This window comes from Leucoraja erinacea, chromosome 3 (genome assembly GCF_028641065.1).
Source record: "Leucoraja erinacea ecotype New England chromosome 3, Leri_hhj_1, whole genome shotgun sequence".
Lineage (NCBI taxonomy): Eukaryota > Metazoa > Chordata > Chondrichthyes > Rajiformes > Rajidae > Leucoraja > Leucoraja erinaceus.
The window spans coordinates 110,516,425-110,530,161 of NC_073379.1; the positions used below are offsets into that span (position 1 = coordinate 110,516,425).

At 46.5% G+C, this 13,737-nt stretch overlaps 1 protein-coding gene across 2 annotated transcripts in view; it reads left to right on the forward strand.

Moving 5' to 3' along the window:
* The window catches only part of LOC129695921 (EGF-like repeat and discoidin I-like domain-containing protein 3), a 150,055-nt gene extending 143,239 nt beyond the window's left edge, over nt 1-6,816 (forward strand). For both annotated transcript variants that reach the window (XM_055633385.1, XM_055633382.1), the window contains one exon: nt 6,680-6,816. In XM_055633385.1, the coding sequence (XP_055489360.1) occupies nt 6,680-6,801 (122 nt within the window). In that variant the 3' untranslated portion in view covers nt 6,802-6,816. The remainder of the gene's footprint in view (nt 1-6,679) is intronic.
* Nucleotides 6,817-13,737: the final 6,921 nt, after the last annotated feature.

Consider the following 13,737-nt stretch of genomic DNA (forward strand, 5'->3'; position numbering starts at 1 on the left):
ACTGGAGATTCTGTGGTGGCAGGCGAGACTCGAGGATGGTCTGTTGCCTCCCTGGTGCCAGGGTTCAAGATGTCATGGACCGACTACAGAACATCCTCGAGAGGGAAGGTGAGCAGCCGGCAGTCGTTGTGGATGAGGACACAAACGATGTTGGGAGTAAGAGGAAGGAGGTTCGGCAACGCACATTTAGAGTGCTAGGAAGAAGACTGAAAAGCAGGACTTCCAGGGTGGTTATCTCTGGATTGCTTCCTGTACCTCGTGCTAGTGAGGGCAGGAACAGGGAGATAGGGGATCTGAATGTGTGGCTGGGGGACTGATGCAGGGAGCAAGGATTTAGATTTATAGATCCCTGAGATTTCCTCTGGGGTAGGGGTGACCTGTACAAAAGGGACGGGTTCCACCTTAACTGGAGGGGGGCCGACTTTCTGGCAGGCAGGTCTGCTAGGGCTACACGTGTGGGTTTAAACTAAGTGGGGGGGGTAGAGGGATTGACAAATTGGGAATATAAAGATGGTGTTAAGGGGGAAGTGAGTACAGGAAAAGTTACAAATGACTCCCGAATTAATGGGAAGAGAAGCTTGAGAACCGATGAGAGAGTAAGGTCAGGGCCAATAGGGACTGGAGTGAGAGGGGAGGTGAATACCGAAGTCAAAGTGTTGTCTATGAATGCGCAAAGTATAAGAAATAAAATCGATGAGCTTGAGGCTCAGTTAGAAACTGGCAAGTATGATGTTGTGGGAATTACAGAGACATGTCTGCAAGAGGGCCAGGGCTGGGAGCTGAATATTCAAGGGTATACATCCTATCAAAAAGACAGACAGGTGGACAGAGGGGGTGGGGTTGCCCTGTTGGTGAGGAATGAAATTCAGTCCCTTGCAAGGGGTGACATTGAAACAGGAGATGTGGAGTCAGTATGGATAGAACTAAGGAATTGTAAGGGTAAAAATACCCTAATAGGAGTTATCTACAGGCCCCCAAACATTAGCCTGGATATAGGGTGCAAGTTAAGATTGGCATGTTGTAACAGTAATGCTGTGGTTGTTATTGGCGATTTCAATATGCATGTAGACTAGGAAAATCAGATTGATACTGGACCCCAAGAAAAGGACTTTGTAGAGTGCCTCCGTGATGGATTCTTTGAACAGCTTGCATTGGAGCCAACCAGGGAGAAGGCAATTCTGGATTTAGTGTTGTGTAATGAACCGGATTTGATAAGGGACCTTGAGATAAAGGAGCCATTAGGAGGTAGTGACCATAATATGATGTTTTAATCTATACTTTGAGAGGGAGATGGGGAAATCGGACATTTCGGTGTTACAGTTGAATAAAGGGGACTATGGGGCTATGAGGGAGGAGCTGGACAAAGTTGTCTAGAAAGATACACTAGCAGGGATGACAGTGGAACAACAATGGCAGGTATTTCTGGGAATAATACAGAAGGTGCAGGATCGGTTCATTCCAAAGTGGAAGAAAGATTCCAAGAGGGGTAAGGGGCAAACGTGGCTGACAAGGAAAGTCAGGGACAGTATAAAAATTAAAAATAACTTTAACATAGCAAAGATGAGTGGGAAGCCAGAGGATTGGGAAACTTTTAAAGAGCAACAGAAGATAACTAAAAAGGCAATACGGGGAGAAAAGATGAGGTACAAAGGTAAGCTAGCCAGGAATATAAAGGAGGATAGTAAAAGCTTCTTTAGGTATGTGAAGAGGAAAAAATTAGTTAAGACGAAAGTTGGACCCTTGAAGAATGAAACAGGTGAATTTATTCTGGGGAACAAGGAAATGGCAAACGCGTTAAACAGGTACTTTGGATCCGTCTTCACAAAATAAGGCACAAACAATCTTCCTGATGTACTAGTCTTCAGAGAATCTAGGGTCACGGAGCAACTGAAGCAAATTCACATTAGGCAGGAAGTGATGTTGGGTAGACTGATGGGACTGAAGGCTGATAAATCACCAAGGCCTGATGGTCTGCATCCCAGGGCACTTAAGGAAGTGGCTCTAGAAATCGTGGATGCATTGGTGATAATTTTCCAATGTTGTATAGATTCAGGATCCCACTTTTATCCCACTTTTTAAGAAAGGCGGTAGAGAGAAAACAGGGAATTATAGACCTGTTAGCCTGACATCGGTGGTGGGGAAGATGCTGGAGTCAATAATAAAAGATGAGATAGCCGCACATTTGGATAGCAGTAGCAGGATCGGTCCGAGTCAGCATGGATTTACGAAGGGGAAATCATGCTTGACTAATCTTCTGGAATTTTTTGTGGATGTAACTTGGAAAATGGACAAGGGAGAGCCAGTGGATGTAGTGTACCTGGACTTTCAGAAAGCATTTGATAAGGTCCCACATAGGAGATTAGTGGGCAAAATGAGAGGACATGGTATTGGGGGTAGGGTAGGGTGCTGACATGGATAGAAAATTGGTTGACACAGGAAACATAGTAGGGATTAACGGGTCCCTTTCAAATTGGCAGGCAGTGTCTAGTGGGGTACCGCAAGGCTCGGTGCTGGGACCACAGCTATTTACAATATACATTAATGATTTAGATGAAGGGATTAAAAGTAACATTAACAAATTTGCAGATGACACAAAGCTGCGTGGCAATGTGAACTGTGAGGAAGATGCTATGAGGCTGCAGGGTGACTTGGACAGGTTGGGTGAGTGGGCAGATGCATGGCAGATGCAGTTTAATGTGGATAAATATGAGGTTATCCACTTTGGTGGCAAAAACAGGAAGGCAGATTATTATCTGAATGGTTTAAGAAGGAACTGCAGATGCTAGAAAATCGAAGGTACACAAAAATGCTGGAGAAATTCAGCTGCTGCACCTGCTGAGTTTCTCCAGCATTTTTGTGTACCTATTATCTGAATGGTGTCAGGTTCTGAAAAGGTAAAGTACAACGAGATCTGGGGGCCCTTGTTCATCAGTCAATTAAAGTAAGCAAGTAGGTACTGCAGGCAGTGAAGAAAACAAATGGCATGTTGGCCTTTGTAACAAGAGGAGTTGGCTCTCACCTCCCTACTATTGAGGGGATTTATCGCAGTCGCTGCCTCAAAAAGGCTATCAGCATCATCAAAGACCCACACCATCCTGGCCACACACTCATCTCTCCGCTGCCATCAGGTAGAAGGTACAGGAGCCTGAAATCTGCAACATTCAGGTTTACAGACAGCCTCTTCCCCACAGCCATCAGGCTATTAAACACATCTGAACTATAGCATTGTATTGCACTTTATCTGTTTATTTATCTGTGTATCTATATATTCCAGGGTATATGGTCACAATGATTTAATCTGTATTTATGCCTACAATACTCTGTTGTGCTGCAGCAAGCAAGAATTTCATCCTATTTGGCACACATGACAATAAACTCTCTTGATGACTTAACCTAACTTGAGTATAGGAGCAAAGAGATCCTTCTGCAGTTGTACAGGGCCCTAGTGAGACCACACCTGGAGTATTGTGTGCAGTTTTGGTCCCCTAATTTGAGGAAAGGCATTGAGGGAGTGCAGCATAGGTTGATTCCCAGGATGACTGTCATATGTTCAATAGCGGGTGAGCTTGTACACTCTGGAATTTAGAAGGATGAGAGGAAATCTTATCGAAACATATAAGATTATTAAGGGTTTGGACACGCTAGTCGCAGGGAACATATTCCCAATGTTGGTTGAGTCCAGAACCAGGGGCCACAGTTTCAGAAAAGGGGTAAGTCATTTAGAACAGAGATGAGGAAAAACTTTTTCACACAGAGGGTTGTGAATTTGTGGAATTCTCTGCCTCAGAAGGCAGTTGAGGCCAATTTTCTGGATGCTTTCAAGAGAGAGTTGGATAGAGCTCTTAAAGATAGCGGAGTCAGGGGATATGGGGAGAAGGCAGGAACGGGGTACTGATTGTGGATGATCAGCCATGATCACAGTGAATGGCGGTGCTGGCTCGAAGGACCGAATGGCCTACTCCTGCACCTATTGTCTATTGTCTATTGTTTGGTAATTTAATGAGCATGTGCAAAGGATTTGACCAATTTCGACCAGCATTTCCTCGATACTGATCAAACATTTGTCATGTTAAGTGTTCGGCACGGACTAGAGGGGCCGAGATGGCCTGTTTCCATGCTGTAATTGTTATATGGTTATATGGGTATATGTTTTAACCAATCATTTTGAGAAAATGGTAGCTTTTTAATCACTTGAGTCTGGACCTATGGGAATAAAAATATTTTTATTCAATACCAGAAGCAGGCTGCGATGCGATTTAATTGTTATAAGTATGGTTATCATATTTACTAACACAAGAATAACTACAATGATAACTAGATTGATTTAAAGCATCACATGTTAAGCAATGCAGCCATCTGAGCCCAGTTTGTTTCAAAAAGCCCCACATGATATCTGAATCTTGAATTTTGAATATAGACAATAGCTATCCAATAATTGATTATTTTTTCACTTCTGCCACTATAAAGGAACCTTTGAATTCATTTTTAGATTTCATTATTTGCTATATCCTCAGAGTGCAATGGTGAACAACTAGGTATAGGTGTTTAAGAAGGAACTGCAGATGCTGGAAAATCAAAGGTACACAAAAATGCTGGAGAAACTCAGCGGGTGCAGCAGCATCTATGGAGCGAAGGAAATAGGCAACGTTTCGGCCCGAAACGTTGCCTATTTCCTTGGGTTTTGGCCCAAAACATTGCCTATTTCCTTTGCTCCATAGATGCTGCTGCACCCGCTGAGTTTCTCCAGCATTTTTGTGTAACTAGGTATAGAACTTGTCTTTACTTTACATGTCCCAAGGATCCAAATTCCCATTTTGCATGGAGATATTTGCCAGTATTCAATGTTAAAAAATTTTAACAGCAATTTTACATTTCACAAATAAAGATATCTATGTTTTTAATTAGTGGTGTGTTATCTGTATAGCTGGATATTATTGTTGATTGTTAGTTTTGCATGTGGTGAAACATTTTTTAGAGATGGTGTAATATTTTTGGTGTAATGGATTTGAGTATAGGAGCAGGGAGGTTCTACTGCAGTTGTACAGGGTCTTAGTGAGACCAAACCTGGAGTATTGCGTGCAGTTTTGGTCTCCTAATCTGAGAAAGGACATTCTTGCCATAGAGGGAGTACAGAGAAGGTTCACCAGACTGATTCCTGGGATGTCAGGACTTTCATGTGAAGAAAGACTGGATAGACTTGGTTTGTACTCACTAGAATTTAGAAGATTGAGGGGGGATGTTACAGAAACTTACAGAAATTCTTAAGGGGTTGGACAGGCTAGATGCAGGAAGATTGTTCCTGATGTTGGGGAAGTCCAGAACAAGGGGTCACAGTTTAAGGATAAGGGGGAAGTCTTTTAGGACCGAGATGAGGAAAACGTTTTTCACACAGAGAGTGGTGAATCTCTGGAATTCTCTGCCGCAGAAGGCAGTTGAGGCCAGTTCATTGGCTATATTTAAGAGGGAGTTAGATGTGGCCCTTGTGGCTAAAGGGAGCAGGGGGTATGGAGAGAAGGCAGGTACAGGATACTGAGTTGGATGATCAGCCATGATCATATTGAATGGCGGTGCAGGCTCGAAGGGCTGAATGGCCTACTCCTGCACCTATTTTCTATGTTTCTATGTCTATGTTTCTATATGCTAAATAATTGAGCTCCGTCTAACAGGTTCAACCCCAGATGCCGCCTCAAATTATTTTGGTGTATTGTTATTTTTGGTTAAAGGAACAGTGTTGCCGGAAGCATTAAATAGTTTGTGCGTTAAAAATATTTCTCGGCAGAAATTAAAATACGTGTAATAAATCCCCCAAGAAATAATTTGTTTGTCTGCCAATACTTTCCACTGTGAATACTTTGGAGACAACTATGTTTTTAAAATATTTTCACCAGTTAGAACATATGGGGGTGAGGAAAGTAATTATTATGTTAGCGGTACGGTGGTGCAGCGGTAGAGTTGCTGCCTTACAGCGCCTGCCATGCCATAGACCCGGGTTCAATCCCGACTGAACAGTTTCTCTCCGACATCTTCAGTTTCCTTCCACACTCCAAAGACATACAGGTTTGTAGGTGGATTGGCTTGGTATAAGTGTAAATTGTCCCTCGTGTGTGCAGGGTAGAGTTATGCCCCTGTCCCACTTAGGAAACCTGAACAGAAACCTCTGGAGACTTTGCGTCTCACCCAAGGTTTCCGTGCGGTTCCCGGAGGTTTTTTGTCAGTCTCCCTACCTGCTTCCACTACCTGCAACCTCCGGCAACCACCTGCAACCTCCGGGAACCGCACGGAAACCTTGGGTGGGGCGCAAAGTCTCCAGAGGTTTCCGTTCAGGTTTCCTAAGTGGGACAGGGGCATTAGAGTGTGAAGTTCGCTGGTCGGTGCGGACTCGGTGGGCCAAAGGGCCTGTTTCCACACTGTATCTCGACACTAACTAAACTAAAATGGAAATGGATCTGCTAATTTGATAATGTATTTATATTAAAGGCTGAATGATTGAAATTAGGATGACAACAAAGTCTGTGTCAAAATGGATGATTGTACATAAAATGATGCATAGGGCAATTTGGCAGTTGCAAATTGTGCTTTACATCAGATACATTACAGCGGTTAACAGATTCATTCATGTCTTGTTTTATTTTATACATCAATTGTCCCATTTGAATTAATTCTGTTCTTTATCCTGCAGATATAAATGAATGCGAGTTTGACCCCTGTAGAAATGGTGGGATATGCACCGACCTCATTGCAAACTATTCCTGTGAATGTCCAGGAGAATTCATGGGCAGAAATTGCCAGCACAGTAAGTAAAGTGTTTCAATAATGATTAAAGTTACTGAGTAGGTATAAGTCATGGTAAATAGTCTTGTCATATTTCTGCCTGTGTGAATGATAAGTGTGAGGAAAACACTGCACGTAATATTTAATAACATTTAGATCAAAATAAGTTTGAAGGAAGGCAATAAGTTAATGGAATCAAAACGAGGAAATGTGCAACAGCCATGGAGGAAAGAATATCGGAATGAAAACAAAGTGAACTTTATTATCTAAATGGTGGCCGATTGGGAAAGGGGTAGATGCAGCGAGACCTGGGTGTCATGGTACACCAGTCATTGAAGGTAGGCATGCAGGTGCAGCAGGCAGTAAAGAAAGCGAATGGTATGTTAGCTTTCATTGCAAAAGGATTTGAGTATAGGAGCAGGGAGGTTCTACTGCAGTTGTACAGGGTCTTGGTGAGACCACACCTGGAGTATTGCGTACAGTTTTGGTCTCCAAATCTGAGGAAGGACATTATTGCCATAGAGGGTGTGCAGAGAAGGTTCACCAGACTGATTCCTGGGATGTCATGACTGTCTTATGAAGAAAGACTGGATAGACTTGGTTTATACTCTCTAGAATTTAGGAGATTGAGAGGGGATCTTATAGAAACTTACAAAATTCTTAAGGGGTTGGACAGGCCAGATGCAGGAAGATTGTTCCCGATGTTGGGGAAGTCCAGGACAAGGGGTCACAGCTTAAGGATGAGGGGGAAATCCTTTAAAACTGAGATGAGAAGAACTTTTTTCACACAGAGAGTGGCGAATCTCTGGAACTCTCTGCCACAGGGGGTAGTTGAGGCCAGTTCATTGGCTATATTTAAGAGGGAGTTAGATGTGGCCCTTGTGGCTAAGGGGATCAGGGGGTATGGAGAGAAGGCAGGTACGGGATACTGAGTTGGATGATCAGCCATGATCATATTGAATGGCGGTGCAGGCTCGAAGGGCCGAATGGCCTACTCCTGCACCTAATTTCTATGTTTCTATGTTCTATGAAATTGTGATGTTGAGGTGGAGGAAGAAGTGGATTATTTGCATATAGATATCTAACTAGATCATATCTATATAATGACACCATCATTATACCACCAGGGGGGAGCTGACGATAGCAGCCTCACCAACAGTCTGTCTGTCTTTTCCTTTATTTGTTATTTTTAGTGTTTTTTTAAAGTTTGTTTTAATGTTCACTGGTTTGTTTTATGTGGTGGGTGGGAGAAGGATTTTTTTTTTTCAATCTCTTATCTTACAAGATGCAAGATAAGCGAGTTTTCCAGATCGTATCTCCGGTCACTCTGCGGCCTAATATCGTGGGGCTGGAGGCCTCTCTCCTGTGATCCTGACTATGGGTGCTGCCTGTAGGGAGTTTGTACCTTCTCCCCGTGACCGAACGTGGGTTTTCTCTGGGTGCTCCAGTTTCCGCCCACATTTCAGACGCACGGGTTTGTGGGTGAAAAAGGGTCTCGACCCAAAACCTCACAAATTGCTTCTCTCCAGAGAGATGCTGCCTGTCCTGCTGAGTTACTCCAGCATTTTGTGTCTATCTCAGGTATATGTAGGTGAATTGGCTTCAATCTTAAATAAAAGTTAATTGTCCCTAATATTTAGTGTAGTGTTTGTGTACGGGGTGATTGCTGGTCTCTAAACATTAACTAAACTAAGGGGCTGGAGGCAAAACTAAATGGTGACACTGTGCCCTTAAGTGCCACAGTGTCACCATTTGGTGAGAAAATAGATGTGATGGCCGCTCACACATAAACAAGCGACCTCATCTGCCACGTGGTGCTCAATTGGTCTCTTCCTTCGGGGGATGCGACTTTTTCTTCGGTCGTATTCCCCGTCCCCGTCTCCGTCTGCACCGAGGCTAATGGCGGAGCTGGCGGCATCGGAGCTGTAGCAGCGGCAGCAGCGGCGGAGACCTGACTCGGTCCTGGAGCTGTGGCGGAGGCGGCGGAGACCCGACTCGGCCCTGGAGCTGTAGCAGCGGCAGCAGCAGCAGCGGAGACCCGACTCGGCCCCGAAGCTGTAGCGGCGGCAGCAGCAGCGGAGACCCGACTCGGCCCCGAAGCTGTAGCGGAGGTAGCGGCAGCGGAGACCCGACTCGGCCCCGGAGCTTTGGCGGTGGTAGCGACCACCCGCAGAGTTTGAGCCGTCGCCTCGGCGCAGAGGGAGAACAAAGAGGGAAGAGACAGAGACTTTAAGATTTTGCCTTCCACCACAGTGAGGAGGTGTTTGGTGAACTCACTGTGGTGGATGTTAAATTTGTGTTGATTGTGTGTTTTTGTCATTTTTTAAATTATATGTATGACTGCAGGGAAACAACATTTCGTTCAGACCGAAAGGTCTGAATGACAATAAACGAATCTAATCTAATCTAATCTAATCTAATCTAATCTAATCTAATTAACCTAGCTGTGTCATTCTGCATCAACACAGTGGAAGTTTTTGTTTGTGGCAAACAACTTTCCTGCAATAGAAGCACATGTTGAAAATACACAGGTATTAAACACTGCAGTGAGAGCACAATGAGTTCCAGTTTAGTTTATTGTCACGTGTATCGAGGTACAGTGAAAAACTTGTCCCATCAGCGGAAAGGCAATACCTGATTACAATCAAGCTGTTTACAGTTTATAGATACATGATAAGGGAATCACGTTTCGTGCAAGGTAAAGTCCCATCAAGGATAGTCCAAGAGTCGCCCATGAGATGGATAGTAGTTCAGCATTGCTCTCTGCTTGTGGAAGGATGATTCAGTTCAGAGATTGACTCTAAATCCTGTTCCACACTTACTCATCAGGCGACTTCACAGAAAGTTAATTATATGCCCCTTCACAGGTGTAGTGCGGAATTTAGAGTATTATTACAACCCACAGTAACCTAAGGTAGCGGAGAATGGAAAATGTTTAGACTGTGTAATGTAGATGGGGCTTGAATGCATCGAATAAAAGTGGCCAGGCATGAAGACCCTTGGTTTAATGTTGAACCTGAGTAGACATAGAAACATAGAAATTAGGTGCAGGAGTAGGCCATTCGGCCCTTCGAGCCTGCACCGCCATTCAATATGATCATGGCTGATCAGCCAACTCAGTATCCCGTACCTGCCTTCTCTCCATACCCCCTGATCCCCTTAGCCACAAGGGCCAGATCCCCTCTCAATCTGCTAAATTCTAGAGAGTATAAACCAAGTCTATCCAGTCTTTCTTCATAAGACAGTCCTGACATCCCAGGAATCAGTCTGGTGAACCTTCTCTGCACTCCCTCTATGGCAATAATGTCCTTCCTCAGATATGGAGACCAAAACTGCACGCAATACTCCAGGTGTGGTCTCACCAAGACCCTGTACAACTGCAGTAGAACCTCCCTGCTCCTATACTCAAATCCTTTTGCTATGAAAGCCAACAGACCATTCGCTTTCTTTACTGCCTGCTGCACCTGCATGCCTACCTTCAATGACTGGTGTACCATGACACCCAGGTATCGCTGCATCTCCCCCTTTCCCAATCGGCCACCATTTAGATAATAATCTGCTTTCCCGTTTTTGCACCAAAATGGATAACCTCACATTTATCCACATTATACTGCATCTGCCAAACATTTGCCCACTCACCGAGCCTATCCAAGTCAGCCTGCAGTCTCCTAGCATCCTCCTCACAGCTAACACTGCCCCCCAGCTTAGTGTCATCCGCAAACTTGGAGATATTGCCTTCAATTCCCTCATCCAGATCATTAATATATATTGTAAATAGCTGGGGTCCCAGTACTGAGCCTTGCGGTACCCCACTAGTCACTGCCTGCCATTGTGAAAAGGACCCTAATAACAAGCATTAACTTAAAATGCGGCAGAGAAAGCTCCATCTATGAAATGGGTGTGATTGGAACAAATGCCTGTTACAGACATAATGGGAATTAAAATGTAGTTATATGGCAATCCTCCAGCATGAGGTAGGCAGAAAGAGAGAGAGAGACTTGTTCAACTCAATGAACATTTTGGAGCTCATTCATCAGGTGTGTTTTGGTACTTTATTAATATGAACCATTTGACAGCAGCGCATGCGGATGCGTTACCATCAGAATATTTGCTTGAATGGCTCATAAGGCTCAGTGGTATTAAGCATTCCTCTAATTAACTAGATGCAAGGCTAGATGCAGGAAGATTGTTCCCGATGTTGGGGAAGTCCAGAACTAGGGGTCACAGTTTAAGGATAAGGGGGAAATCTTTTATGACCGAGATGAGGAAAACATTTTTCACACAGAGAGTGGTGAATCTGTGGAATTCTCTGCCACAGAAGATAGTTAAGGCCAGTTCATTGGCTATATTTAAGAGGGAGTTAGATGTGGCCCTTGTGGCTAAAGGGATCATGGGGTATGCAGAGAAGGCAGGTACAGGATACTGTTGGATGATCAGCCATGATCATATTGAATGGCGGTGCAGGCTCGAAGGGCCGAATGGCCTACTCCTGCACCTATTTTCTATGTTTCTATGCTTCTAACCTGCGCCTAACAATGCAGCTGAAAAGTCTCTACATGTTTTAAAGTCTTGAAGAAGCAAGTTTTCCAATGTTGTTCAGTTGAACAGTGATTCAACAGGACACATAGTCCAGGAGTTACTCAGCAGATCTGGCAGCATCTCTGGAGAACTTGGATAGCTTCATGATGCCAACAATGATTCAGCATTCGACTAACTTCTGATTCACAAACAACACATCACACAATATTTCTCCATCCCTGATGAGTTGTTGATACATCATAGACTTCAAACACTTTTAAGGTTTGATACGGCATAACCGGAGGGGAATGTAGCGAGGAGGCAGATGAAAGAAGTCCTGGTGAGATGAAGCAAATTGTAGCAGTTCAGACGGGTGAGACACCGAGATTGTCAAGACTGATGAATGAGAATGCCAGAGATGTAGCAGCGTGGTGAGATGGCATAAGCCCGTGATCCATAACAATATTTTGAGTGAAGGTAGACACAAAATGCTGGAGTAACTCAGCGGGACAGGCGACATTTCTTCGAAGATGGCTCTCGACCCGAAACGTCACACATTCTGTAAACACATTCTAAGCTTCACCCCCCCCCCCCCCAGTCTAGTTTCAGTCAATAAGATACTGAGTTAAGCACTTGCACATCTAAACTTTATTTTGGAAAAACACAATAACAGTTCTCCACTACTATACCTAACCACGGTGGGTTGGATCCTTGTATCTGCTTGTCCAAGCCCTCCTAGACTCGTACAAGCAGAGACACTCCAAAAGGTCACGCAGTCCCAAGCGCTCTTCCTGAAGATCGACACAGGACCTCGTGGGAGCTACCTTTTATATGTCCCCGAACCTTGAGGGGCCGAACCACATGGGGGTGGTCTCTCTATAAACCAATTAAGCATATTAATAATCTATATTACTAAAAGTCTGTTCTTGACCGGTTTTGGCCATCTGTGCTATGATTTCTGAGAGAACGCCGCTACCTATGGCCGTCATTTTTGGCCACCTTGCTCAGAGCCCCCCTCCGCCATATGTGTGCCAAGGATTTTTCCCGTCGATTAAAAATGACAGAGATATTAATGATTTTACAAAATTCCCCTTTCTCTCTGCTGCCCCCTCAGGGGGGAGGGACTATAAAACCAGGAAGTGGTGTGCCTCAATCAGTCTGCAAGCTGGAGGAATGCAGATGGTCAGTCTGAGCTGTGAATAACACTGAACACATGTCTACTCAAATGTAAGTGTCCTTAGTGGTTCTAAAACGCTTGCAGAATGTGTCTATTGGTTCTAAAATGTTTGCAAAAAGTGTTTATTGGTTCTAAAATGTTTGCAAAAAGTGTATCTTTTGGGTCTGCAATGCTTGCAGAATGTGTCTTTTTTCGTTCTAAAATGTTCTTTAGGTTCTCCCCCCCCTCCTCTCCCCCTCTTTCTTCTCCCTCCCCCCCTCTCCTCTCCCCCCCCACGCTCCCCCTCCTCTTCCCCTCCTCTCCCCCCCTCTTCCTTCCTCACCCCCCCACTTCCAAGCTCCTCTTCCCCCCTCTCCTCTCCCCCCCCTCCTCCTCCCCCCTCCCCCCCTCTCCTCTCCCCCCCCCCCTCCTCTCCCCTCCCTCTCCTCCTCCCTCCCCCTCCCTCCCCCCTGTCTCCTCTCCTCCCCTCCTCCTCCCCCCCTCCCTCCCCCCCTCTCCTCCCTCCCCTCCTCCCCCCTCCCACTCCCCCCCCTTCCTCCCCACCCTCTCTCCCCTCTCCCCCCCTCCCCCTCTCCCCTCCCCCCCCCTCTCCTCCCCCCCCCCCCCTCCCCCCCCCTCCCCCCCCCCTCTCCCTCCCCCCCTCCCCCCCTCCCCTCCCCCCCCCCCTCCCCCTCCCCCCCCCCCACTCCCCCCCCCCCTCCCCCCCCCCCCCCCTCTCCCTACCCCCGCTCTCTCGACTTCCCTCACCCCTCCCCTCTCTCTCCCCCCTCCCCTCCCCGCCCTTCCCTCTCTCCGCCCCTCTCATCCGATCTCCCCCCGCTCCTCCTCTCCCCCTCCTCTCCCCTCTCCCCCCCTCTCCTCCCCCCCTACTCTCCCTCCCCCCCCCCTCCCTCCCTCTCCTCCCCCCCTCTCTCCTCTCCCCCCCTCTCCTCCTCTCCCTCCCTCCCCTCCTCTCCCCCCCTCTCCTCTCCCCCCCCCCACTCCTCTCCTCCCCCTCCGCTCCTCCCCCCTCCCCCCCTCCCTCCCTCCCTCTCCTCCCCCCCCTCCCTCTCCCCCCCCTCTCCCTCTCCCCCCCTCTCCTCTCCCCTCCCCTCCCCCTCCTCCCCCCCTCTCCCTCCCCCCCCCTCCCTCCTCGCCCCCCCTCTCCTCTCTCCCCCCACCCCTCTTTTTCCTCTTCTCCCCCCTCCCCTCCATCCCCTCCCCCACCATTCCTCCTCCCCCCCTAAACCCCCACCCCCCCTCCACACACCCCCCTACCCTGTTCCCACCAC